The sequence below is a fragment of the Prenolepis imparis genome, unplaced genomic scaffold, assembly GCF_030444845.1.
Source record: "Prenolepis imparis isolate NDT839.2.m4 unplaced genomic scaffold, iyPreImpa1.0 SCAF_3, whole genome shotgun sequence".
Lineage (NCBI taxonomy): Eukaryota > Metazoa > Arthropoda > Insecta > Hymenoptera > Formicidae > Prenolepis > Prenolepis imparis.
In genome coordinates this window covers 22,686,140-22,711,598 of record NW_028141161.1, presented here as the reverse complement: position 1 = coordinate 22,711,598, position 25,459 = coordinate 22,686,140, and the positions used below count along the sequence as shown (strand labels likewise).

Genomic DNA, 25,459 nt, shown 5'->3' with positions numbered 1-25,459 from the left:
TGTTAAACCTTCTGTTACTAGCAAAGCAATAGCAAACAAACCAAGTGCTAAAACATTGACTAATAATACAGCAAACAAAGTGAACAAAGTAATACAGAATAATACGGATAAGAAACCAAAAACATGGGATCTGCTAGGTCGTTTGGCAGAATCGAATAAATTATTAATTGCGCAGCCAAAAAATAAAGACATAGAATCAAAGTAGTGTACTGCAAGAATTGGTAAATACTTTAAAAGCTAGCGAGACTACATGCAGAACTAAAGCGGAAAAATTTGAAGATTCAAAGAATACTTTAACTAATGAACTTCAGACTTTACAAGCAGAATTATTAATGCTGCAAAAGCAGCGAAAAGATTTGACAAAACGTTTAAAAGAGTCAGAAGAATTGTGTACAAGCATTACTTGCTCATTGAACAAATTTCAAGAGAAATGTAAGACACAAGAGGTAATGATTTCAGAACACACTACACAATTGACAACTTTGAAAGCTGACTTGGAATTGAAAAAGAAGCAACTTGAGCATCTGAGTACTGTGAAGAAACAATTACAAGTATTGACTTATAACATGGACAAAGAGTGTAGAATACTACACAATATTATACAAGAATTGAAAGGCAACATCAGAGTTTTCTGTAGAGTACGTCCGAGAACTCTAAAGGAAGTCGAACAGATGAAAGCGTAAGTAAACTTTTAGAAATGTATTTTGCTTTGTAGTTAAATATATCTCTAACTTGATCCACAGATGTGAATAAAATTATTGTCTGCGTTAACAATTGTTTACAGGTTGTGTAGTATAAACTATACAGACAAATGCACTATTGAAGTAGGCAAACTGGATGGATCAGATGCAGTAAGCTGTAGTGGGAAACCAAGAGGAATAAAGCAAGAATATTCAAATGTAAATTCTTGCTTTATTCCTCTTGGTTTCCCACTACAGCTGAGTAAGTTTCCTCCCAATGCATCGCAAAAAGATGTTTTTGAAGAGTTATCTCTTTTAGTACAATCAGCTCTCGAAGGATATAATGTTTGCTAAATATATCACCGTTAGACGAATGGTACAACTTATAACATTCGTCTAACGGTGATATATTTAGTAACATCAAAGTTTTCGAATTGCCTCCCAAAGAAGGCATAAGCAAATGAGTCAATTTGGAATTTCTGTAAGGAATATGTTCCTGTTTCTTCAAAAGTGCTAAAATAACATTACCAAGATTTGCTAAGGATTTATTAATATTTTTCGTTTCTGTAGTCCTGGCAGCTTCTTCATTCTTCAAACGTTCAGATCCAGCTAAGTCAACTAAATTCAAATTTCCTATCGATACCTCCTCTTTTGTACGCCAATGTATGTGTGCCAATCAATTGTATTCTTGTTACTAAATGTGATCTGGACGATCTAAAAAATAAATTATACATAAATGTTACATTTCTTAATATTATATTATAATCTGAGAGAAGCTAAAAACGCTGTTTCGTGCTTTGTATTTTGTAGCTTTTTGCTGCAACTTAAACTACAATACGAATATAACTTACCGCTCATTTGATTGAGTAGCAGCAACAGCTCGATTACATTGTGCGATTCGAAGACATTCATGCAATTCCTCCGGGCTGTGTATTTCTTGTATCTGAAGATTGCTGACATATAAATCCGAACTTTTGCTATCAACCATTCGTATTTCATGCGATTTTGGCTCGGAATCAAGAAGATCAATGATATGTTCATTGTAAATTTCCAGGAAACTTGCTTCTATTCGATATTCCCAACCAAGAAGTTCGAACTGTTTCATTTCTTTGAATATGTGACGCACCTAAAATTATATATAAGTTTAATTCTCGTAGAAAAACAATTAGTTGCACACAAATTTAGATTGTATTTATAAAAAAAATATTTTATAATTTTTGAATCTTTCTTTCTTTGAGAAAAAAAACCTATCTTTAAAACACACAACTGCAATGTAAATTTGTATAAAAATAAAAAAAGGATCTAATAAATCATGTAAAAAAAAAAAGAAGAAAAACAGGATAATCTAACAATAAGCCAGAAAACTTTATATCATATATGTATTCAATATCCATTTCTGTAATGTTTTTTTGTGTATGATATGAATGATTTTCTTAACAGTTACTGAATATGATCTGAAAAGAAACCAAAAGTTGAATTAAATAATTTTTTTTAAAGATAATTATTCACGCTGTTTTCTACGTCTGGTTCTCATCAGCCTGTTTTCCTTCATGGTTTTTGTAATGTATAAATTAGGATATCTAATAATTTCTAATAATATTCACTATAAGTATATAAAAATATACATATTGTTCTAGGTATCATGCCTTCAGTCTGCAATTCACATTTTCCTTCCATAGTATGTCTTGCCTGAACCAGTCTGACCATAAGCAAATATGCAAACATTATATCCTTCGAGAGCTGATTGTACTAAAAGAGATAACTCTTCAAAAACATCTTTTTGCGATGCATTGGGAGGAAACTTACTCAGCTGTAGTGGGAAACCAAGAGGAATAAAGCAAGAATATTCAAATGTAAATTCTTGCTTTATTCCTCTTGGTTTCCCACTACAGCTTACTGCATCTGATCCATCCAGTTTGCCTACTTCAATAGTGCATTCGTCTGTATAGTTTATACTACACAACCTGTAAACAATTGATAACGCAGACAATAATTTTATTCACATCTGTGGATCAAGTTAGAGATATATTTAACTACAAAGCAAAATACATTTCTAAAAGTTTACTTACGCTTTCATCTGTTCGACTTCTTTAGAGTTCTCGGACGTACTCTACAGAATACTCTGATGTTGCCTTTCAATTCTTGTATAATATTGTGTAGTATTCTACATTCTTTGTCCATGTTATAAGTCAATACTTGTAATTGTTTCTTCACAGTACTCAGATGCTCAAGTTGCTTCTTTTTCAATTCCAAGTCAGCTTTCAAAGTTGTCAATTGTGTAGTGTGTTCTGAAATCATTACCTCTTGTGTCTTACATTTCTCTTGAAATTTGTTCAATGTGCAAGTAATGCTTGTACACAATTCTTCTGACTCTTTTAAACGTTTTGTCAAATCTTTTCGCTGCTTTTGCAGCATTGATAATTCTACTTGTAAAGTCTGAAGTTCATTAGTTAAAGTATTCTTTGAATCTTCAAATTTTTCCACTTTAGTTCTGCATGTAGTCTCGCTAGCTTTGAAAGTATTTACTAATTCTTGCAGTACACTATACTTTGATTCTATGTCTTTATTTTTTGGCTGCGCAATTAATAATTTATTCGATTCTGCCAAACGACCTCGCAGATCCCATTTTTTTGGTTTCTTATCCGTATTATTCTGTATTACTTTGTTCACTTTGTTTGCTGTATTATTAGTCAATGTTTTAGCACTTGGTTTGTTTGCTATTGCTTTGCTAGTAACAGAAGGTTTAACAAATTGTTTTTTTGGTAGTTCTGCATGTATCACAATAGTGGCTACTCGTTTCACAGCCTTTATATTCGGTAGTGTGATTGTGGATATTGTTTTTGAATGAACTAGAGAAACTGATGGTTTATTTTCTTTCGTAAACTTTGTAGAGAGAGAGCTTGCTGGCGCCATTTCCGATTTTACAGTCAATATTGACATCGATGATGATGATGGATTATTGTGTTCCTCTTAAATCATTTTATCATTGCTGCTTTAGTATTTATATTTACATCCATCGTAGAAATCTTTTTTGTTAATGTAAATTTTGGTCTTGGTAAGCGAGATTCCATCTATCAAACAATAGAAAGTTTGAGTATTAAAAAAAAAGGATGTCAAATATATACTCTTAGAGAGCGTAATGCATATATTTTTACCTATATATCTTTGAAATAATTAATTAAAATAAATTTATAACGCAAACACCGAGTAAGGCATGCATATTATAGGATTCTAAAAAATCGTTTCTATATAGTCACACTGTCCAAATATATTGTCTTATATACTGACACATTATCTATGGTTCATATTGTACACATGCATTCAAATGAAATATACATCATGCAAAGAGTAAAAGCTATATTTTAGAAAAAATTCAATCGAATTGCAACAATACTGCTGCGATTTTATTCTATCTGTTGAACACAATTGTCATATTAAAAATTAAGTACCATGTGTATTTCACAAAATATATATATACGAAGAGAATAATGTTTAATGTAGTAACTAATTAAAAAAAAGAAACAAAACAAACCTCGTATAGCTCACATTAACACAATATCACTCCTTCACCTATTGTGAAACGGCCTTACGCTGGGTCCACAATAGGTGATTTAAGCCCTAAGCCTTAAGAAATTGACCAATCACAGTCGAGTTTTCTCCTCATACTTGACTGCGATTGATCAATTTCTAATAAGGCTTAGGGCTTAAATCACCTATTGTGGACCCAGCGTTACGGAAAGTGTGTGCTATTGCCTTAATCACGTGACAAAACATGGTTCCATCCATGGCGATGAAATAACCTTTTTTCGGAGAGATATGATCAACTGTGATAAAATTCTGTAAAAAAATGCTTGTATCGCAATGTTGCAACTATCGCCTCAAATATTTTGCGGAATTATGCCGATTATTTAATACGGTAAATAATACGGTAAATATTTCTTCATGAATCTCGATGAAATTTTACGTATCTATTTTTATGTATTATTGGGCTGTAAACGTTTAATTTTTCATTTCTGTGATTTCGACAAAATTCCAAATGTAGTCTCTATATGTAAAATAAAGTTTGAAAAATTTATATCACAAGTATAATTTTTATTCATGATATTGCTTATTCGATTTTTATGACAAGTTTCTTAATCAAAACATGTCACTTAATAGGTCATTATTGTAATAGATTATTATTAAATTTCACGAGTATAATGAAATAATGAAAAACGATTAATCGAGAATGATAACTATGTTAATTATCATTTTACTCTGTTCATGAAAATAAAAGTAAGGTCTGTATCCTATATATTTATCTGGATATCTTTGTTAGAAAACAGATAAAGTGAACAACAGTCAACAAATTCACAATCTAATTGGTCCTCCTGATCCAGTTTCAAACCTGAGACCTGTTTTATTTGCTCGCTCTGCAAAAGAAACTTACTTTGGAAAGAAATATATAGATCTCAGGGAAGAGACTCAGCAATGGCATCAGGAATTCTGGATCAAACATAATACTAATTTCATCAAGGTACAAATTCTACAATTTTTTTATAATTATATATTAGGCTTAATATATATTAGACTTAATATTAAATGAAATTTCAGGAACGTAAACAATTTCAAGAATTATTGAGAATACAAGGGAAGAAAGAATTAACTGCAGATGACATGTCAGTATTTTATAAACAATTTTTAGATAAAAATTGGCAGTCTCATTTCAGTTACAACCTAGCGTGGTATAAAAGAAATATTAAAATTTTGTTTTATGGAATAGCAGCAAAAATATCTAAGCTTAAAATTAAATAAATTTTTATAATTAATTAAATGATACTTGTACATAACTAAACATTTATAAATTATATGTTGAAACTTTTTGAATAAACAATTATCAATGAAATTTGTTACAATTTTTCTCTTTCTTTTTTTTTATCTATATTTAGTCTTTAATTTATATTAGTGAATTATATAAAAATTGTCTTGTATAAAGCAAGCATATAACAAGATACTAGATAGTTTTATGACAATTATTAGTAGAATATGAATTAGAAGCTTAGATCATTACCAAATAATAGTCCTACTTCTAAAGTAAATAATTCATGACTGATTAAATCAGAATTCCATTAATGATGCTAAATGTACAATTTAACTCAAGAAAGATTATTATAAAATATGAAAATTAAAAGATAATTATTGAAATATTAGCAAGATCTCTGTGAAATTCAGAATTTCAAACAAAGTTTTGATGCCAATATCAATATCGATATGTTTCATATTTTTGATCACATACATACATGTCTAAATTAAACTAAATATTATTATATCTATTAGTGTATCTCACAATTCTTTGAATAAACAATCATCAAATAAATTTGTTACAATCTTTTTCTTTTTTTTTTATCTATATTATATAATCGATATTTAGTCTATAGTTTACAAAAGATTGTCTTACATAAAGCAAATATATAACAAGATACTAGATAGTCTTATGACAATTATTAGAATATGAATTAGAAACTCAGATCATTACCAAATGAAATGATAGTCCTAAAGTAAATAAACGACTGATTAAATCAGAATTCGATTAATGACGCTAAGCGTACAATTTAACTCAAGAATGGAAAATTATTATAAAATATAAAAATTAAAAGATAATTGTTGAAATATTAGCAAGATCTCTATAAAATTCAGAATTTCAAACAAAATGTTTTGATGAAAACATAATTTAAGGAAATATATGTATTCTTATGCAAGAAATTAGTGTAGCAAAATGACAATAAAAAGTCATCTTTTATACACTAATAATGGTATAATAATATGAATTGAATGAAGATCAATCAATATTAATATTGATATGTTTCATATTTTTGATCACATACATACATGTATTTAAATTAAACTAAAAATATTATTATATCTATTAATATATCTCTCTTCATTCAATTCATATTATTATACCATTATTAGTGTATAAAAGATGACTTTTTATTGTCATTTTGCTACACTAATTTCTTGCATAAGAATACATATATTTCCTTAAATTATTTTACATTAATCATAATTATCATAAGAAAGAAATGTCAATCATATATAAAAAGTTATGAATTGAAAATAAAAAGTGCAATCAAACTATTTTTTAATCAAAACTAACATTTTTAAATTCAGTTCGTATTATGTAAAAGCATGCGGCTTCGTTTAATATTTCCAGTTTTGCAATTATTAACATTGCTAGCAAATCTCAATGAATTTAATGTCTCGTTATAACACTCGTCTAATGGTGATATATTTAGTAACATCAAAGTTTTCGAATTGCCTCCCAAAGAAGGCATAAGCAAATGAGTCAATTTGGAATTTCTGTAAGGAATATGTTCCTGTTTCTTCAAAAGTGCTAAAATAACATTACCAAGATTTGCTAAGGATTTATTAATATTTTTCGTTTCTGTAGTCCTGGCAGCTTCTTCATTCTTCAAACGTTCAGATCCAGCTAAGTCAACTAAATTCAAATTTCCTATCGATATCTCCTCTTTTGTACTATGTGTGCCAATCAATTGTATTCTTGTTATTGAATGTGATCTGGACGATCTAAAAAATAAATTACACAAATGTTACATTTCTTAATATTATATTATAATCTGAGAGGAGCTAAAAACGCTGTTTCGTGCTTTGTATTTTGTAGCTTTTTGCTGCAACTTGAACTACAATACGAATATAACTTACCGCTCATTTGATTGAGTAGCAGCAACAGCTCGATTACATTGTGCGATTCGAAGACATTCATGCAATTCCTCCGGGCTGTGTATTTCTTGTATCTGAAGATTGCTGACATATAAATCCGAACTTTTGCTATCAACCATTCGTATTTCATGCGATTTTGGCTCGGAATCAAGAAGATCAATGATATGTTCATTGTAAATTTCCAGGAAACTTGCTTCTATTCGATATTCCCAACCAAGAAGTTCGAACTGTTTCATTTCTTTGAATATGTGACGCACCTAAAATTATATATAAGTTTAATTCTCGTAGAAAAACAATTAGTTGCACACAAATTTAGATTGTATTTATAAAAAAAATATTTTATAATTTTTGAATCTTTCTTTCTTTGAGAAAAAAAACCTATCTTTAAAACACACAACTGCAATGTAAATTTGTATAAAAATAAAAAAAGGATCTAATAAATAATGTAAAAAAAAAAAAGAAGAAAAACAGGATAATCTAACAATAAGCCAGAAAACTTTATATCATATATGTATTCAATATCCATTTCTGTAATGTTTTTTTGTGTATGATATGAATGATTTTCTTAACAGTTACTGAATATGATCTGAAAAGAAACCAAAAGTTGAATTAAATAATTTTTTTTAAAGATAATTATTCGCGCTGTTTTATACGTCTGGTTCTCATCAGCCTGTTTTCCTTCTCGATTTTTGTAAAGTTGTATGTATAAATTAGGATATGATCTATTAATTTCTAATAATATTCACTATAAGTATATAAAAATATACATACTGTTCTAGGTATCATGCCTTCAGTCTCCAATTCACATTCTCCTTCCATAGTATATGTCTTGCCAGAACCAGTCTGACCATAAGCAAATACGCAAACATTATATCCTTCGAGAGCTGATTGTACTAAAAGAGATAACTCTTCAAAAACATCTTTTTGTGATGCATTGGGAGGAAACACTTTATCAAATGTAAATTCTTGCTTTATTCCTCGTAGTTTCCCATTATAGCTTACTGCATCTGATCCATCCAGTTTGCCTATCTCAACAGTGCATTCGTCTGTATAGTTTATGCTACACAACCTGTAAACAATTAATAACGCAGACAATAACTTTATTCACATCTGTGGATCAAGTTAGAAATATATTAACTACAAAGCAAAATACATTTTTAAAAGTTTACTTACGCTTTTATCTGTTCGACTTCCTTTGGAGTTCTCGGACGTACTCTACAGAATACTCTGATGTTGCCTTTCAATTCTTGTATAGTATTGTGTAGTATTCTACATTCTTTGTCCATGTTATAAGTCAATGCTTGTAATTGTTCCTTCACAGTACTCAGATGCTCAATTTGCTTATTTTTTAATTCCAAGTCAGTTTTCAAAGTTGTCAATTGTGTAGTGTGTTCTGAAATCATTACCTCTTGTGTCTCACATTTCTCTTGAAATTCGTTCAATGTGCAAGTAATGCTTGTACACAATTCTTCTGACTCTTTTAAACGTTTTGTCAAATCTTCCCGCTGCTTTTGCAGCATTGATAATTCTTTTTGCAGCGTTGATAATTCTGCTTGTAAAGTCTGAAGTTCATTAGTTAAAGTATTGTTTGAATCTTCAAGTTTTTCCGCTTTAGTTCTGTATGTAGTCTCGCTAGCTTTTAAAGTATTTACCAATTCTTGCAGTACACTATACTTTGATTCTATGTCTTTACTTTTTTGCTGCGCAACTGATAATTTATCATTCGATTCTGCCAAACGACCTTTCAGATCCCATTTTTTTGGTTTGTTATCCGTATTATTCTGCATTACTTTGTTCACTTTGTTTGCTGTATTATTAGTCAATGTTTTAGCACTTGGTTTGTTTGCTATTGCTTTGCTAGTAACAGAAGGTTTAACAAATTGTTTTTTTGGTAGTTCCGCATGTGTCACAGTAGTAGCTACTCGTTTTACAGCCTTTATATTGTTCGGTCGTGTGATTGTGGATATTGTTTTTGAACGAACTAGAGAAACTGATGGTTTATTCTCTTTCGTAGACTTTGTAAAGAGAGAGCTTGCTGGCACTATTTCTGATTTTACAGTCAATGTTGACATCGATGATGATGATGGATTATTGTTTTCCTCTTTAATCATTTTATCATTGTTGCTTTTAGTATTTATATTTACATCCATCGTAGAAATCGTTTTTTTTAATGTAAACTTTGGTCTTGGTAAGCGAGATTCCATCTATCAAACAATAGAAATAGTTTGAGTATTAAAAAAAAAAGAATGTCAAATATATACTCTTAGCGTAATGCATATACCTATATTTTTACCTATATATCTTTGAAATAATTAATTAAAATAAATTTATAACGCAAACACCGAGTAAGGCATGCATATTATAGGATTCTAAAAAATTGTTTTTATCTAACAGCACACATATCCGAAAGACGTTCAAGGGGCATCCAGAGGATGTTGGATGTCCTCTGGCATTAAATATACATCATGCAAAGAGTAAAAGCTATATTTTAGAAAAAATTCAATCGAGTTGCAACAATACTGCTGCGATTTTATTCTATCTGTTGAACAATTGTCATATTAAAAATTAAGTACCATGTGTATTTCACAAAATATATATATACGAAGAGAATAATATTTAATGTAGTAACTCTAATTAAAAAAAAAAGAAACAAAACAAACCTCGTATAGCTCACAATAACACAATATCCTTCACAATCGCAGCAACTCAAAAACAATCCTACTGTTTACCATACGCAAATTATTACCTAATGTGTGCGCGACATGTCGTGTTTTATTTTCGCACGAGTCGACGATGCCGTTTTCTCGTAAAAGGAGAATAAAATTCTCGCAAAAAGAATCGTTGCACGGAGAACAGAGACTCGCGGATAATAGAAACGTACAACGCTTCGACCCTCGTAAAATCTCGGTGCAAAGACGGTTAAACAGCATCTGCCTTGTTTGAACTTGAATTTAACCGTGTATGAAAAATCACGACCTATCAGAGAAACCGAAGAGTCGTTCATTTATCACTCGACGAATCGTAAATCGGATACAGAAGACCGACCAATAAATGTCTTAGGGACGGGTGTTGCCAGACTTTTAAGGCGATCTTTCATTTATCCAACGTTTCGACTGATGGATAGAGAATTTTCAGACGAATGGTTTTTCGCTCATGCGCGATAAATTTATGAAGTATTTTATCTGAAAAAAAAAATATATTTTAAAAATTAATAAAGAAGGTCCAAGGTCAAGTGAAGGTGAGAATTTGAAGGTGAGAAGGTGAATTTTGAAGAAAATAAAAAAATGCTTCAGATAAAAGTTGTTCAAATTAATTAGTAGAAAAAAATGTTATAATAAAAAATATGGGTTTCCATTTACAAAATTTATTCTCACCTTCACTTGACCTTGGAGACGCCGCCCAAGGTCATATGAATATTACTATGTTATGTCCCCCTCGAAACCCTACAACTTTTGTAGGAAACATTTTTTGATTTAACGCAGTGTTTCTGAGATATTTGAGTGGGTCCTTTAAAATGGGACACCCGGTATGTAAATTTTGTGCAATGCAAATGCATTCCCCTATTCTGAACAGCTGTTGTCGTGCGTTCGAAAATTCACCGGAATGGAGCATCGTTTGATTGACCAATCGGAGCAAAGAAATTTATTCGAAAAGAGTACATACCGCAGTTTACACGCGGTTGGAAATCGCACATATGGTGGTCACATATGCTCGTATGTAAGCACGCATATATTTTGTGCTCCAGCGAAAAGGCGGGAAGCAGCGAGGACGTCGCGAAGTCGCGAACCTGTTGGCTTGTGAGATACGAGAATATGAGCGACGTTGAAATATATTTCGTGAGAGAACACAACTAGTTTTCCCATCAATTTAGTCGAATCTTTGATAAATTTAATTAACGCTATTAATACACAAGTTAATAGTTGATATACACGATTAATGTATGTGTTAATATACATATGTTAGCACATCTATTAGAGGTTTTATCGTTATTTCTATCATGTTTTTCGACTTCTTCTAGGGTAATAAAAAGAAGGAAAAGTGGTTAAAAAATTATACCGCGTCCTTGATCGGACGAGAAGCATTATATCTGGAAACATGAAGGATATCAAACAGTATTTTGTCAACGGCACAAGGATCGTCGACGAGAGGGTCGCTGCAGATGTTGACAACGCCGTAGAACGTAGAACAAAGGAGAAACAATCGTTGGAGACAATCGCGACAAGTAAACGCGAACGTGTCAAGATTCGAATATCGCGCACCTCCTCCAAGGAGAGAACGTGCAACATAATCGACAACAAAAACGATCTGGTTGACAAAACGCCCAGTCCGTTCAATGGCAAGGTAAACAACAACGAGAGAACTGTGCACAAGGAGACACCAAAGTCCTGTCTAACTAAATCGAAGCGGAACCTCAAGAAGGTAAAGAATTTTAAATTCAATAAGAGAGCTATGGGTGCTCTAATGATTTCTTCGACATCTAATTGAATTATTTTTATTTTTCAGGATTCTAAACTCATCCCAGAAATAAATGGAAATCAAGCTGAAGAAGCAAAATTTGGGCAAAATAAAAAGGAGTTTAGTGAAGAAATTCTTGTACATTCAAACAACTCTTTCGTTGACAGTATGAAGAACATTAATGCGGAGGCTGGAAATGCATCAAATACAGAGCTCTGTAATGAAATCGGTTCTCAGCGAGAGGAATCAAACGCATTTCAAGTTTTGATGAATCGCAGTAAACCAATACAGTATAAGTCACTGTCGCAGCAATCTACAGAAAATGGTGAGTGTGAAGAGAAATTAGATGTGAAAGAGTTGAAATCTAGATATAAAGAAAAACTGATTGCCTTGGCGGATAAAAAAGGTTATTCGAAAAGAAAGATCGCTGAGATGGAAGAAGGTGAAAGAATAGAAAAAAATATAGAAAATCGTATGAGATATTTCAAAAGTGATACTACAGGTGACATCACGCATAAAAAAGATGACAGTACTGGATTATCTATTAAAAATAACAAGCAACACTCTGGAAATTTGCTAGACTATTTCAGGTAATTTATACTTTTTGTACAAAATTAATATTACAGTTTTCTATATTACTATTAAATTATTATTGAATATAGTAAAATTATTATAAAGTTTATACAAGTAAATCCAAAGATCTTGTAGGATTGTATAGAAATTTTAAAATTGCATAGAAATTTTAAGATTGTTTAAGCAGAATAATTATTATACATTTTTATCGTGCAGTAAATCACCCTTGGGATCGACAAATAAAGACGAGAAATGTGCGTCTACTTTTACCGTAAAAGCGGACGTACATCGAACTGATAATTCTACGGATATTGAACCTGTAATGAAGTCGATATCAAACAAGATATATTCTAGCAAAAAATGTTCAAAGTCGGAGTTGAATCTTTCTACAGTGGATGATATTCACATTATAGCAACTGAAAATTTATATTTGCCACAAACAGCCAAACAAGATAAGCAAAAGCGGGAGAAGCCTCGTTGGTCTTTACGTATAAAACTAAATTCTTCTGAAAACAATGATTCTTTAAATGGTAACGTAATGAAAGTGTGTACATAGCAAAAAATGAAAATTTGTAGATTTATATACAGAATGTCATACATATGATGTAAAATAGACGTAGAGTCTCCCAATACTTATTGGTCGATGGCAATGATTATTATTTCACACTTTGATCGCTGATTTTGATACTTTTTAAAATGAATTTAATGAGTTTTTAAAATTTCTATAAAATTAATCATAATTTTACATTACAGATACTGACGAAGAAATATTTTCACCGAAAAGCAAATCAAAGTTTAATTCCTCGAATAAATCTCGAAATTTTATAAATATGGAAGATAGTAGAGCCTACTCGAAAGATTACAATGGGCATATTAAAACGAAAACGCGAAATAAGGAGAAGAAAGAATCAATCGAGAAGCAAAAAGAGGACAATGTGCAAAACACTGCGAAAGACGCTGTCGTTATCGATAACAATAAAGATGCTGATACACAGCTAAAAGAATCGGACGAGATTGTTGAAGTGGAACAAAAATTTGACACGAGTGAAACGGTCATAACAGTGATTGATGATACCGAATGTGAATCTATCAATGAAAATATCCTGAAGAGAAAGTCGAACGAAAAACTGGCGCCATTGTTCACTAAACGACGTAAAACAAATCCGATTGTCACAGCGGCTAGACGTTCGTTCTTGCAATCTGACATCGACATGGAGAATAAAAACACAGATCGTAAGACAAACAGCAACAATAATATGTCTTTATTACCGTTTCCCGCAATCAGTCACGTGACACAATTGGGAGATACATCGGATTCGATCAAAATGGAGATCAAATTTAAATTTTCGCCAAAAGTCGAGAAAAAATATTTGCCTTCGATAGACGTTAATAATTATAAATGTATTAGAGAGAGTAATTATAGCATAGCATCAAAAGCGATTAAAGTTAACGAACCTGCAAAAGAAGACTTTGATCAAGCGTTATCCGAGATCGAGAAACTTTGTCCGGACGCGAGGAAAATATGGAAGACTATATTGACGATCAAGGGCGATTCGGAGAAGAGATCGCCGCCGCGAACGAAAGGCAGAAAGATGAGAACGCTCGAGCGAAAGAAGATGTCAACGGAGAACGTTAAAAACGAAGAAGATCTGTCGCACGATTGCACATGGATATGCAAATATAAACCGATGAGCACGGAAGAGATAGTAGGAAACGAGGAAGCCGCGGGAAAACTGAAAGACTGGCTAAGCAGCTGGAGAGTATCTTTGACAAAAGAGGACGATAGCAGCAGCAGCGACGAGTTCTATTCGTCAGACTGTAGTTCCTCGTGCAACAAGCATGAAAATAATCAAATAGCTGTATTGTTAGGTCCACATGGCAGTGGGAAGACTGCGAGCGTTTACGCGGTAGCGGAAGAACTGGGTTACAGGTTGGTAGTTGTAGAGAGCTAGAACGTAAAAATATGTTTTAAATAATAATCCTTTGCGAATATTAGAATATAATTTAAATTGAAATAATAAATATATAAACATTAAAGATATAATTAAAAATAATAATAAATAAAATGTTTAAATATTTGTTTCTTTGTAATTAATATCGTGATAATATATAAGATATTTTTTTCATAAATTCTAGCTTTGCATTATTTAAGACGAATTAAATAATACATCTTGTTCTCGCAGTGTACTTGAAGTAAATGCATCCTCCAGACGAACGGGAAAGAAAATTTTAAAGGAATTGGAAGAAGCCACCAAGTCGCACAGAATCAAAAAGAACGAGCATAAATCTCCGTTTGAACGAGCCGCAAATAAAAGTGATGCTCCGAAGATATCGCAAAATTCTTTAATTCTTCTAGAAGATATCGATCTCATTTTCGAAGAAGATGAAGGATTCATTTCCGCCGCAAATCAATTAGCGTCAAACACTAAACGACCGATCGTCATGACGTGTAGAGACACGTGTCCTCACTTGAGCAAAATGGCACCGCAGCAAAACAAAATTTACTTTCAGAAAGTAAACGGTAGCAGGACATCTACTTTGCTGGATTTAATTTCGCTAGCAGAAACTAATCGTAGGCTTCCATACAATTGTCTGACGGTAAGCTATCTTTCTTTAAATTATGAGAAATTTGTATCTATCGAAACGTATGTTGGCTAAAACACTTTGGTATTTTGTATAAGAATTTTGAAAAATTAAAAACTGCAGATGCTTTGATGCAGAAAGAGATCTGCGAGTACCACAAAGATTATAAATTGTCATTCAAATTCAAATAAGTGTATTTTAAAATTGCTCAAGTGTTGTTATATCCGATTGTACTCTTCGACGCGTTAAAATAAATTTAAATATATAATTAATATATATTTAATAATTTAAGCAATTTTAAAATATATATAATAAATTTAAATATAATTAAAATATATTATTCCATTTTTTAGAAACTACTACAAGCGGGCGATTTACGGCAGGCACTTCTCCAGTCGCAATATCTACTGCAATCTGGTCCAGCAGTATTATCCGAACAATCTACTACCATTAAGCCGTCACTTTGGCAGAGCATGCAACGCCATTTGTACAAGCCTGCGATTAAACTAACGAATAGGCACAGGACAAAGAAGGGTACAAACACCAAAAAGTCCAACGATACCTCGTGTATATTGAATAATTTAACGGAGGAGCTAGACAGTTTATCTCTAGTGTCATCTTTAATCGACATCGAGGACACAGTGTTAAATATATCGGAAGAGAGGACGCAACCCAATTTATCTTTAGCCGAAAACATATCGTTTTATTCCGCTTCGCGCGATCTCAGTACGGATATAGCAACTTTTATTAGCGACCGAATACTCTGCAACGACTCGTACGCAAATGAACGGGCGCAAGATAATATTATTCTGAGGAAACGATTGAATCAAGGAGTGGATCTAGCGCTGTCGCACGTCACATTTGCATGTTTAGATCGACGAATCATGGCGTTAGATTATCTCCCGATTGTGCGAACGATATGTCGCGCGGAAGAGTCTCGCTCTGCTGTTAATTACAAGCGAAGCAATCGTTTTTTCCATTATCTGCATAGCCTAAATGTGCCGACAACGTCGATGAAACCGAATATTTTAGCCGCCGCGTGTAGAATGTTGCAAGAAAAAGAGAATAAAACTGTATCTGCATGAGTAGTTACTAGCGATTGATGCCTTTAAAAAAACATACATTCTATTTATTTACAATGAATGTGATGCATATATCTTTGAAATTTATATCATGATGAATTAAATAATTTTATAGCACAATATTTATATCTATAGAGTTATGATATAATATAGAAATTTTAATGCATATATATTGTTGTTAATGTAATATAGTATATGTAATATTGTAAACATAATTTTAGTGCCTTCTTTCTCTTTTGTAATTAAATTTATTACTATATTTCGGCGAGCTAAACAAATATATTAGCATATGTAAAAATTGGAAAAATTAGAATTTTATCTATAATAATTTACATAGAAAGTGTGAAGAACGCGTACTGCATGTTCGCAATAGTTGATTTTTTACGGATGTATTGTCCTCTATTTTTACTACATATATTTAGAGTTATAAATGCGCGACTAATTTTATAAACGCACTATCTAATTTTTTTTCTAATATAAAGAATAATATACTGTACTGCAATATATATTGTCAAAAACGCGGATTATATGCACTTTCTTATAATTGTAATATTTCCCCCCATGATGAATGTTTGAATAGAAGAATAAATATTTATTTTTTAAATATGTATTTCCCCTTTTTTTTCGCAAACGTATATTATGAAAATGTTTAATAATTGTATTTAGTAATTATATTGTATAATATTACACACTTAAATCTTTATATGATGCAGTTTACGATTTAATTCTTCAAATTTTAGTATTTTGCGAATGAAAAAGTCTCCATAACGGTGCGCTACCTTTGTATCTGCGATGTGAATCATATCGTGATCGATATAGAAATCCAACTAAAAAAGAAAAATATTCATAGTAACGTATATATTTAGTATCTATTAATGTGTATGTTTATATGCGTGTATATAAATATGCGTGTTCTCCAGAAACTCTTGAGTAGCAGAAATGCAGAGTAATTTAAATATGAACAAAAACTGTGTCTGACATTTTTGTGACAAAAAAAATTGATACCAAATATATACAAAAGAAATTATAACTTATTTTTAAAAATTAATATATTAGGAAAATGATTTATTATCTTTCATTAAAGAAATCAATAAGATCTATTATATATGTTCAGCAGTATATAAATGGTATAATACAACAATAATCACCTCAGATCCGGATTGAAATTTTCCGTCTAGTCCCGATGTGCCTTTTGTCCAAACAATATTCTTCATTTTATGCTTGAAACACAACAAATGAATTGTCAAAGAGTTGACTTCCTTGTCCAGGTCCCAACCTTCTACATCAGACCTAGTATTGTTGCCCATGAATGTGGCTAATTTGCTCAATGGTAAAGTCGTGTAGAGTTTCAAGTACGAACGGATGGTCGGCAACATTTTCTGCTGCACCACTTCGTCCATAAAGACTTGGGTCTGATGCTTGATGGCCTCACGGACGTAATCTTCGTTGGGATTGTCCGGATTCGGCGGTGTTAAAGACAGGAATTTAGGACACGCGAAAACGAAACAATTCTCGAATTCGGTGAGGTCGCCGTATTGCATCTTATACATCTTCTCGTGATAGTTCTTGTCCCGCAGAGCCTGCTGCAAGCCTTCGTCTATGCATTGCGGATGTAAGACTAGACAGATGGCGAGTAGATGATACATTTGCTCGGTCTGCTTATTGATCTGATCATTCTGATAGCTTCGCGTGGCGAATAGCTGCTTTGTACGTTGGATGTACAATAGGATACCGGAGAATGTTCTAATCGCATCCGCGTATCGACGCATCATCATGTACGCAAAGCCTACGTAATAGGCCGTCGAGATCTGACAGCCGGGTACATGGGAGTACGCGCTCTTCTTATAAAGCTCCACATTCTCCAAGACTTTGATGGCCTGGTAATAATCTCCCAAGAGAGAATGCAATCTTAGGAGACCAACGAGCGAGAAGTAGCCCAGCATCTTGTACAGAGAATGCCTGCCGAAGGCGCCGGCTACGGAATCTGGATCACCGCCGCTCGCATAGACCTCCAGTTGGCTCTTGATCTTGGACTTGTCGACCAGATAATGCAGGACGTTTAATACACACAAGACATCCCAGATCTTGTTGTGCGCGTTCAGATTCTCGATCTCCTCAGGCGTTTTACTGGATAGATTGGCGCGATATTGAGCAAACGATTGAAACTGGTAAACAAACTCGTCGATGAGCTCCCAGAGCCACTGATCGGGCAGTTCCAGCTGCACCGGAGTGTCGGGATGCAGAATATAATTGAAGAGATCGCAGTAATTGTAAAAGGAGTTGAGACGCTGCTCCAGCGTGGGACCCTGCATGCGCGCGTAAATGTGACGATAATAAAGCTCCTTGTACAGGGTAAGGAAGACTGGATCATTGTCGACGATATGAGCGATCGCCGATGCGTCCGGCCACGGCGACTTGTCGAACAGCTGTTCCGAGATCTTGGGGAACGAGTTCTCGTACAGATTCTGTATCTCGAAGATCATGCCTTCGTTGATGCAGTTGCGCAAGAATACGAGAAAGTTGCGCACCACTTCGGGTACTTGCCGATAACTCTGCCGATCGAACTGATCGTGCGTGTCCGGCTGTCCGTATTCATCGTACTGCGAAAGACACGACGTGTGTATTAGAAAACAATTTTTTTTTAATCACAAGTAAATATATATAGAGTTTATATTATGCAATAGCAAATTTCGATACCTCGTTGTAGTCTTCGTACATCGTGTCGCGTTAAAACGGTGACTTGGAAAGAACGTAACCTCTCTCTTTCCCGAGAGGTGCGGCACAAACACGAGTCGGTTTTACCTAGAGTCATGGAGAATGAAGACTAGAGACAGGAACATCAATCTCGAAATACAATGTTCGATAACCAATAGAAAACTCGCGCATTTCTAGATCCTAAAATTTTGCTAGTTAAAATCACTAGAAGACTAGTTGTTGCGTCAAATAAATACTAGTTGATGCTCCCATCTCTAGTCTTCATTCTTCATGGTCTTTGGTGCTCAGTGGTTGGTAGGATTGGCAGTCACTCTGTGATCGCACGCGCTGGACAAAGTTGCTTGGCATTTTGATTCCTACCTATAATAAATGTAATAAATTGTCACGCATCAACGATGGGGATACTGGAAAAGATCTCGGAAATCGAGAAGGAAATTGCACGAACGCAGAAAAATAAAGGTAAATTGAATTGATACTTGTGTGACGTGTTTGATGACTTAACCTATACATATCGTACCTATCTTGTGTTATTCCCTGATATTAGAGCTCTAATATGTCACTTGAAAAAAAAATATAAAAAAAACAATATCTCCTCCAAATGTGTATTCTAATATATATTTATAAAATTCAATTACAGCTACCGAATACCATTTGGGTTTGCTGAAGGCGAAACTTGCCAAGTATAGATCCCAGCTCTTGGAACCATCGAAAAAGTCGGAAAAGGGCGAAGGTTTCGATGTGCTAAAGTCGGGAGATGCCAGAGTCGCGCTAATCGGTTTCCCATCTGTCGGCAAATCCACTCTACTCAGTACCTTAACTGCCACCGAGTCGGAGGCTGCGTCCTATGAATTCACTACCCTGACATGTATTCCAGGTGTTATTGAATACAAAGGTGCCAATATACAATTGCTGGATCTGCCTGGTATAATAGAAGGAGCAGCACAGGTGAACAATTTATACAGATGGAAATTGGTTTCTGCAATATCGTTACTTTTACACCATTGAATGACCTCTTGCATTATTCTAGGGAAAAGGACGAGGTAGACAGGTTATAGCCGTTGCTAGAACAGCTGACTTGGTCCTTATGATGTTGGATGCAACCAAACAGGACGTTCAACGACAACTTTTGGAAAAAGAATTGGAATCGGTCGGGATAAGACTCAATAAGAAGAAACCGAATATATACTTCAAGGTGAAAAAAGGCGGCGGATTAGCCTTCAATTCGACATGTCCTCTGACAAAAGTAGACGAGAAACTAGTCCAAATGATTCTTCACGAATATAAAATCTTTAATGCTGAAGTTCTATTTCGCGAAGATTGCAGTGCGGACGAGTTGATCGATGTCATCAACGCGAACCGAGTGTACTTGCCCTGCCTTTATGTATATAATAAAATTGATCAAATATCGATAGAGGAAGTTGATCGGATCGCCCGGCAATCTAATAGTGTTGTAGTTAGGTAATAAAAATTATATTTTGACATTTTTTACAAATCTATATTCATATTCGCAACATACACTTCTCCCAAAATTTTTTTTGCATCTAATTGTAATTTTTTTCTACAGTTGTAATATGAAGTTGAACCTAGACTTCCTGCTGGAAATATTATGGGAATATCTGTCCTTGATAAGGGTGTACACAAAAAAGCCTGGCCAACCACCCGACTTTGACGATGGTCTAATATTGAGAAGAGGCGTAACGGTGGAGCACGTATGTCACGCAATTCATCGTACACTTGCTCAACAATTCAAATATGCCCTTGTGTGGGTAAGTTGCAAGATATTCAAAATTATTGCGCATATTGATATGAATTTATTAAAGATTACGTTTACTCAATACGTTTGTGAATGTAAGCGATCTAATTTTCATAAATACTTATGGCACATATGAATTATGTTCCTTTTATAGGGTACAAGTACCAAATACTCGCCTCAGCGAGTAGGAGTGCAGCATGTGATGCATGATGAGGATGTCGTGCAAATAATGAAAAAATAAATTTTAATGAAACTTGTAAAATTATTGATGAACAAGTTATATCGATAAAACAATCATATATATATATATATGATTGTTATATGATATATATAAAACGCGAGAAAATTACTACTATCGACAAATTATAAAATTTAATGATACAATCTTAGAATGAATGTGCGTTTATATAGAGGTTACATATTTCAAGAAGCTTATGCTCCTCTGCAAATATTGTTCCAATAAAATTCGCAAAAACAAAAATTTATGTTATTTAATTATAAAGGAAAGAAAAAAAATATAAATTTATTTATATTATACATATATAAAATTATATAAAAATACCGACGTATTTTGAAGAAATGAAAAAATTATAAATTTAAATAAAAATATATAAAATGACGAATTATAAAGACTTTTCAAAAGATCTATTTAAACGCTTATATCAAATAAGATTAAAATTGTAAATTATTTATAGTCTATTTTTGAAAAACAAGATAGATTAGATAGTTGAATCTTTATATTTTCATTCTAAAATATATTCATAAACACAGGATGTCACTGACTTTTTTCGAAAGAGAAAGATAAGCTCACACTTGTTTTATTTTGGAAAAAAAAGACAAATTCTTTCGCGCGTAATATCTCCCAAAGATACACGATTCGATCATACAGTTCTTTAATAATTTGTACATAATATATTATATAATAATCGGTACATTATATATATTGCATAACAGTTTAAAAATTGCGAAAATCGAACGGTGCATGTTTATTTTATTTTTCCAATTGGAGGAATTTGGGGACACAACGGACATTCGTGCGATTCTCCTCATCCTTAGGCGTAATTCGATGAATAATGAATGAGAATAATCGTGCCCGCGGCACGACGATTGTGAATCTCAACGCATTGTACCGTCGCTTTGTCCTTGTTGAATTTTAGAACGTCCTTCTCTCTTTCTCTCTCGTCGTTCTCTCTTACCGCGCGTTTCGCTTCTCCTTCTCATGGGCGTGCGTATACGAAAATGCGTTCGCCATACACACGCATACGCACAAACACTCGCGCGAGACACACACATCCTGATTACTAATTCATGTAGCCGCGGACTACTTCTCTTCGCCTCGTTGTGACACCAAATCCCATATTCCAGCCAGAATGGAGAGTCGGTGAGTCCGAGAGCTCGGTGATCCATGAGTGAACGATTAAGCGAGCGAGATTCACACCGGATCTTGCTTACCGGGCTGTCGAGCTACTCTGCTCTCTACATGTGGGAAACATTTCTCAATGACAAATTTTATGTGAGAATACGGATGTGCTTTGTTGTGCTTCCGTTTTGGCAAAAATTTTTGTATTTTAATATATCGCGAGTCTTATTATTAACGTTTTCATTTGACGAAAATTTTACAAAAATTAAACTTCTTTTTTATAGTAAATATTTTTCAACGCTTTATCGGTTCTACTTTACTATTTTTTCTTTATAATTGTTAAAATTTATTTTAATAATATTGAAAATTTTAATTTATAGTTTGGAAATCATTTCTTTCTTCCCTATATCGTTCCTTTCATATATTCTTCAAAATATTTTAAAGGAAGACTGAAAGTTTTAGAAAATCCGTGTTAATTACATTTAAAGACATGCTACACATGTTAAAAAATACAAAGAATTTACTTTTAATATTTCCGGATACTTTTTATTAAACACTCAAAATACTTTGCCGGATAGGCTTGCTTTATTTTATAATGCTATAAATTCCATATTTATTATGACTTTTGAATAGTATTGAATTAGGTGATGCAAATTAATTTGATGCAAAGAACGAGAAAGCCGGATCCTTTTTCAGCACAATCTTTATCTCTTAAATTTCGAAAGTGCACCGTTATATTTTTAGGCCAATTATTTATTAGAGAGTTTTTGTTTCCGATATCGGTTTTTGACGATAGATGCTTTATACATGTATAAATACACATGCATGTATTGAACTCGTCGTCGTTCTCAATTAAAAATATTTGCTATTAAAAGTTTATTGAAAATATAAATTTATAAGAAATGTTTTCGAATAAATATTAGAGATTACTTTAATTTTTCCGATATAAAATAATCTGTCCTCTAGGAATTTATCGATCGTCTGGTCAAACTGTCGAAAATTTTATCAAGATATTTCCAAGTGGCTATGGAAGAGCATCAAGACATCCGGATAAAGATGTTGAGAGAACAATAATGCTCCACTACTCCACCATAACAATACACCTGCAAATCGCTCGTTGTTCGGTATATAGTTTTTATTATCTTGTAAAAATACGATAATGATTCCTCATCTATCCCCTGTTCATTCCTGATCTCGCCTTCCTTTTTTCCCGAATGTAAGATCGCCGTTTTTACACAATTGAGGAGATCCAGGCAAAATCGTAGGAGGTGCTTAAAACACCCATTGAAGATTTCCAGAGATGCGTAAGAATCACGGATGAAAACGCTGGGATAGCTGTAGCCATGCTCGAGGAAATTACTTCGATATAAACTAGGAGCTAAGGTAAGCAATTCCTTTTTTATAGGCAAATTCCTCGAACTTTTGAATAGTACCTCGTTATAGTATACGTAAGAAAAATAATGCGGAGAAAGAATATATACATTGTCGATTGTTTTCTTGAGATAGTCTCAACCATCAGGAATAAATGATGTATAAATAGCTAAGGTAATTGTAGTTGCAACGAGAGAGAATCCTGAAATTGATCCGCGATGCAATTGTAACTAATCGATGTGGCGATGCTGTCGCGATTAATCTGAGTTAATCGGGCTCTATTATTGTTCGTTCCGTAGATGCATGTCACTATGAAGTAGAAAAGCACCTTATCATCGTCTAATTTATAGATCATTTATCATTTTATCAGACAGTATTTTAAATATTTTCGACAAATAAAAGGTAAAAAATTTATTTGACAAGAATCAAAAATAAAATAAATATAATAACTTTGCATCTTTATTTATTTATTATTAATAATTTTGTATGGTAATAAAACAAGTCTTGGTAGTAGAAAGAAATATAATGTATCTGCAAAACACATGTGTTAAATCGGCTCGCAACAAATTTGCTTGCGACAAATTTGTCCCAATCGGTGAAATTCGTCGTCTATGATTGTCGACACCTTCTAGGACACACAGTGCCACTTTTTCTCCCACCTTTATCTCTTTTCTCTCAACTTTCTGTCTCACTTTTCGCAGAAACTTTCAAAAAATTAGCCGTATAGCTTTTGGTATCATCGCGACTGTATTATTGAAACTTTCCTGATCGTCAGGCTAAATATATAACGCAATAACATATAACGATAATGTAATGTACATATCACATAAGTTGGAAAAATGATGATCTGTGTATCGAATCTACGAAGATCATCAAGAGTAGTTTCGAAGCGTGAAATCGTTCGAGAAAACGGGAATGTATCGGACAAAAATTGAACGCCGCCGCTTCGGGCATTAGACAGGATGGCTGCTGAGCGCGGTATATGATCGATCCATCTCGGTCTCGGTAGTTACTACTATGCCATCCGCAGAAGAAGGAAGTCGCCCGGTATTTACAGTTAGACGATCGGCTGATGACGATCGGGCACGTTGCTTTCGCTCCTCGTTCTTGAGAGGCAAATGCTTCATTTTTGTCATTCTCGTTTTAACCCTTAACATTGGAGTACCGATTGTCAAATCTTGATAGTATGGCTAAAGTTGCATTATTAGCCTGCAATTTAAAAAAACATATTTTAATTCGATGTTGTAGGGGCTGATTTCTTGAATAAAAATTTATTCGCTAGATTTGTGAAGAAAGTTTATGAAAAAGAAATGCAAATAATCCAAGAAAAGCTATAGACAGTTGGATATTGTATGCCAAACTTTATTGTATTAGAATTAAATGTCCTAATTTAAAATATCCACATACATACTATCTTTTCAAAATTTTAATTATATATTCTCTATTATAATACAATTTTAATTTCTATATATATATAAATTATAATAATTAAATCTTTGTAATCAAGCTCTCCAGGACACACCTAAATGTTTAATTTATATCTCAGATAAAAAAATGAATTGTATAAACTTGCGCATTTAAGAATTCAGCTGCGAATGAAGCAAGAGAACATCACAAGCCCACTCTCGCTCTCTGCTCCATATTGTCGGTCCATATGCTCGACAGAATAAATTCATCAATTGCGAAGTTTCTATTTCGAGCACTATACGAGTAACAGTACTAGTAATAACAGTAATAATAATAATAATAATACTCGAGGTAAACGATCGCGTAATAGTTTAGTAATATAACTAGTAGTATGTACTAATACTATGATTAAAATTAATCACAAAAAATAGTCGATCAATTTACGAAATAGCATTAAGAGGAATTTCAATTTTTCTTTTATTGTAAAACTTGATTCTTTTATCGCATTTTCTTGAAAATTAAAAATTTGAAAAATGCTCTTAAAATATGTTCTTAGCTAAGGACTTACAGTTATACTACTTTATAGAAAGAGACGGGCAGAAAATGAGCATACGCCGGTTTCTTGCCGGTTTTTCTTTAGAGTACTACTAGAACTAGCACTACTAGTCTCGTACTTCCGGATTATCGAGAAAATATCGAGGACCCGATCGCAAGAAAGCATTCTCATTCCGCGCGACACACAATACAATAGAGTTGAATT

General features: G+C 33.1%; 5 protein-coding genes and 1 pseudogene across 9 annotated transcripts; 3 read left to right on the top strand and 3 right to left on the bottom strand.

Annotated features, from left to right (window-relative positions):
- Nucleotides 1–717: 717 nt before the first annotated feature.
- LOC145934063 (protein claret segregational-like) lies at nucleotides 718–4,190 on the bottom strand (annotated as a pseudogene). Its single transcript, XR_014424983.1, has 4 exons — nucleotides 2,750–4,190; nucleotides 2,311–2,644; nucleotides 1,532–1,807; nucleotides 718–1,394 (listed from the first exon to the last, which is right to left on the bottom strand). The product of XR_014424983.1 is annotated as a protein claret segregational-like (transcript).
- Nucleotides 4,191–4,375: 185 nt separating this feature from the next.
- LOC145934061 (COA8 family protein CG14806, mitochondrial-like) lies at nucleotides 4,376–5,545 on the top strand. Of its 2 annotated transcripts, none has more exons than XM_083034281.1 (3): nucleotides 4,376–4,608; nucleotides 4,999–5,196; nucleotides 5,274–5,545. In XM_083034281.1, exons 1-3 carry the CDS (start codon nucleotides 4,528–4,530, stop codon nucleotides 5,472–5,474), a joined length of 480 nt encoding a protein of 159 aa, XP_082890407.1. In that variant the 5' UTR covers nucleotides 4,376–4,527; the 3' UTR covers nucleotides 5,475–5,545. The 2 variants fall into 2 exon arrangements, with proteins under 2 accessions (XP_082890407.1, XP_082890408.1); XM_083034282.1 differs by having other exon boundaries at nucleotides 4,376–4,596; nucleotides 5,274–5,539.
- A 1,136-nt stretch (nucleotides 5,546–6,681) lies between these two features.
- LOC145933895 (protein claret segregational-like) lies at nucleotides 6,682–10,482 on the bottom strand. Of its 2 annotated transcripts, none has more exons than XM_083033922.1 (5): nucleotides 10,061–10,482; nucleotides 8,574–9,604; nucleotides 8,172–8,469; nucleotides 7,383–7,657; nucleotides 6,682–7,247 (listed from the first exon to the last, which is right to left on the bottom strand). In XM_083033922.1, exons 2-5 carry the CDS (start codon nucleotides 9,602–9,604, stop codon nucleotides 6,827–6,829), a joined length of 2,025 nt encoding a protein of 674 aa, XP_082890048.1. In that variant the 5' UTR covers nucleotides 10,061–10,482; the 3' UTR covers nucleotides 6,682–6,826. The 2 variants fall into 2 exon arrangements, with proteins under 2 accessions (XP_082890048.1, XP_082890049.1); XM_083033923.1 differs by having other exon boundaries at nucleotides 10,147–10,481.
- A 586-nt stretch (nucleotides 10,483–11,068) lies between these two features.
- Nucleotides 11,069–16,096, top strand: Elg1 (enhanced level of genomic instability 1). Of its 2 annotated transcripts, XM_083034141.1 has the most exons (8): nucleotides 11,070–11,338; nucleotides 11,419–11,819; nucleotides 11,904–12,180; nucleotides 12,262–12,445; nucleotides 12,645–12,958; nucleotides 13,182–14,358; nucleotides 14,612–15,026; nucleotides 15,365–16,096. In XM_083034141.1, the coding sequence occupies exons 2-8, from the start codon at nucleotides 11,496–11,498 to the stop codon at nucleotides 16,094–16,096; spliced, it is 3,423 nt and encodes a 1,140-aa protein (XP_082890267.1). In that variant the 5' UTR covers nucleotides 11,070–11,338; nucleotides 11,419–11,495. The 2 variants fall into 2 exon arrangements, with proteins under 2 accessions (XP_082890265.1, XP_082890267.1); XM_083034139.1 differs by having other exon boundaries at nucleotides 11,069–11,338; nucleotides 11,904–12,445.
- A 657-nt stretch (nucleotides 16,097–16,753) lies between these two features.
- Nucleotides 16,754–18,914, bottom strand: Eif3l (eukaryotic translation initiation factor 3 subunit L). The gene is made up of 3 exons (XM_083034144.1): nucleotides 18,791–18,914; nucleotides 17,242–18,693; nucleotides 16,754–16,920 (listed from the first exon to the last, which is right to left on the bottom strand). The coding sequence occupies exons 1-3, from the start codon at nucleotides 18,809–18,811 to the stop codon at nucleotides 16,786–16,788; spliced, it is 1,608 nt and encodes a 535-aa protein (XP_082890270.1). The 5' UTR covers nucleotides 18,812–18,914; the 3' UTR covers nucleotides 16,754–16,785.
- Nucleotides 18,915–19,097: 183 nt separating this feature from the next.
- On the top strand, nucleotides 19,098–21,085 carry LOC145934009 (developmentally-regulated GTP-binding protein 2). Its single transcript, XM_083034145.1, has 5 exons — nucleotides 19,098–19,267; nucleotides 19,446–19,753; nucleotides 19,836–20,266; nucleotides 20,373–20,574; nucleotides 20,716–21,085. The coding sequence occupies exons 1-5, from the start codon at nucleotides 19,204–19,206 to the stop codon at nucleotides 20,800–20,802; spliced, it is 1,092 nt and encodes a 363-aa protein (XP_082890271.1). The 5' UTR covers nucleotides 19,098–19,203; the 3' UTR covers nucleotides 20,803–21,085.
- The last annotated feature ends 4,374 nt before the right edge of the window (nucleotides 21,086–25,459 follow it).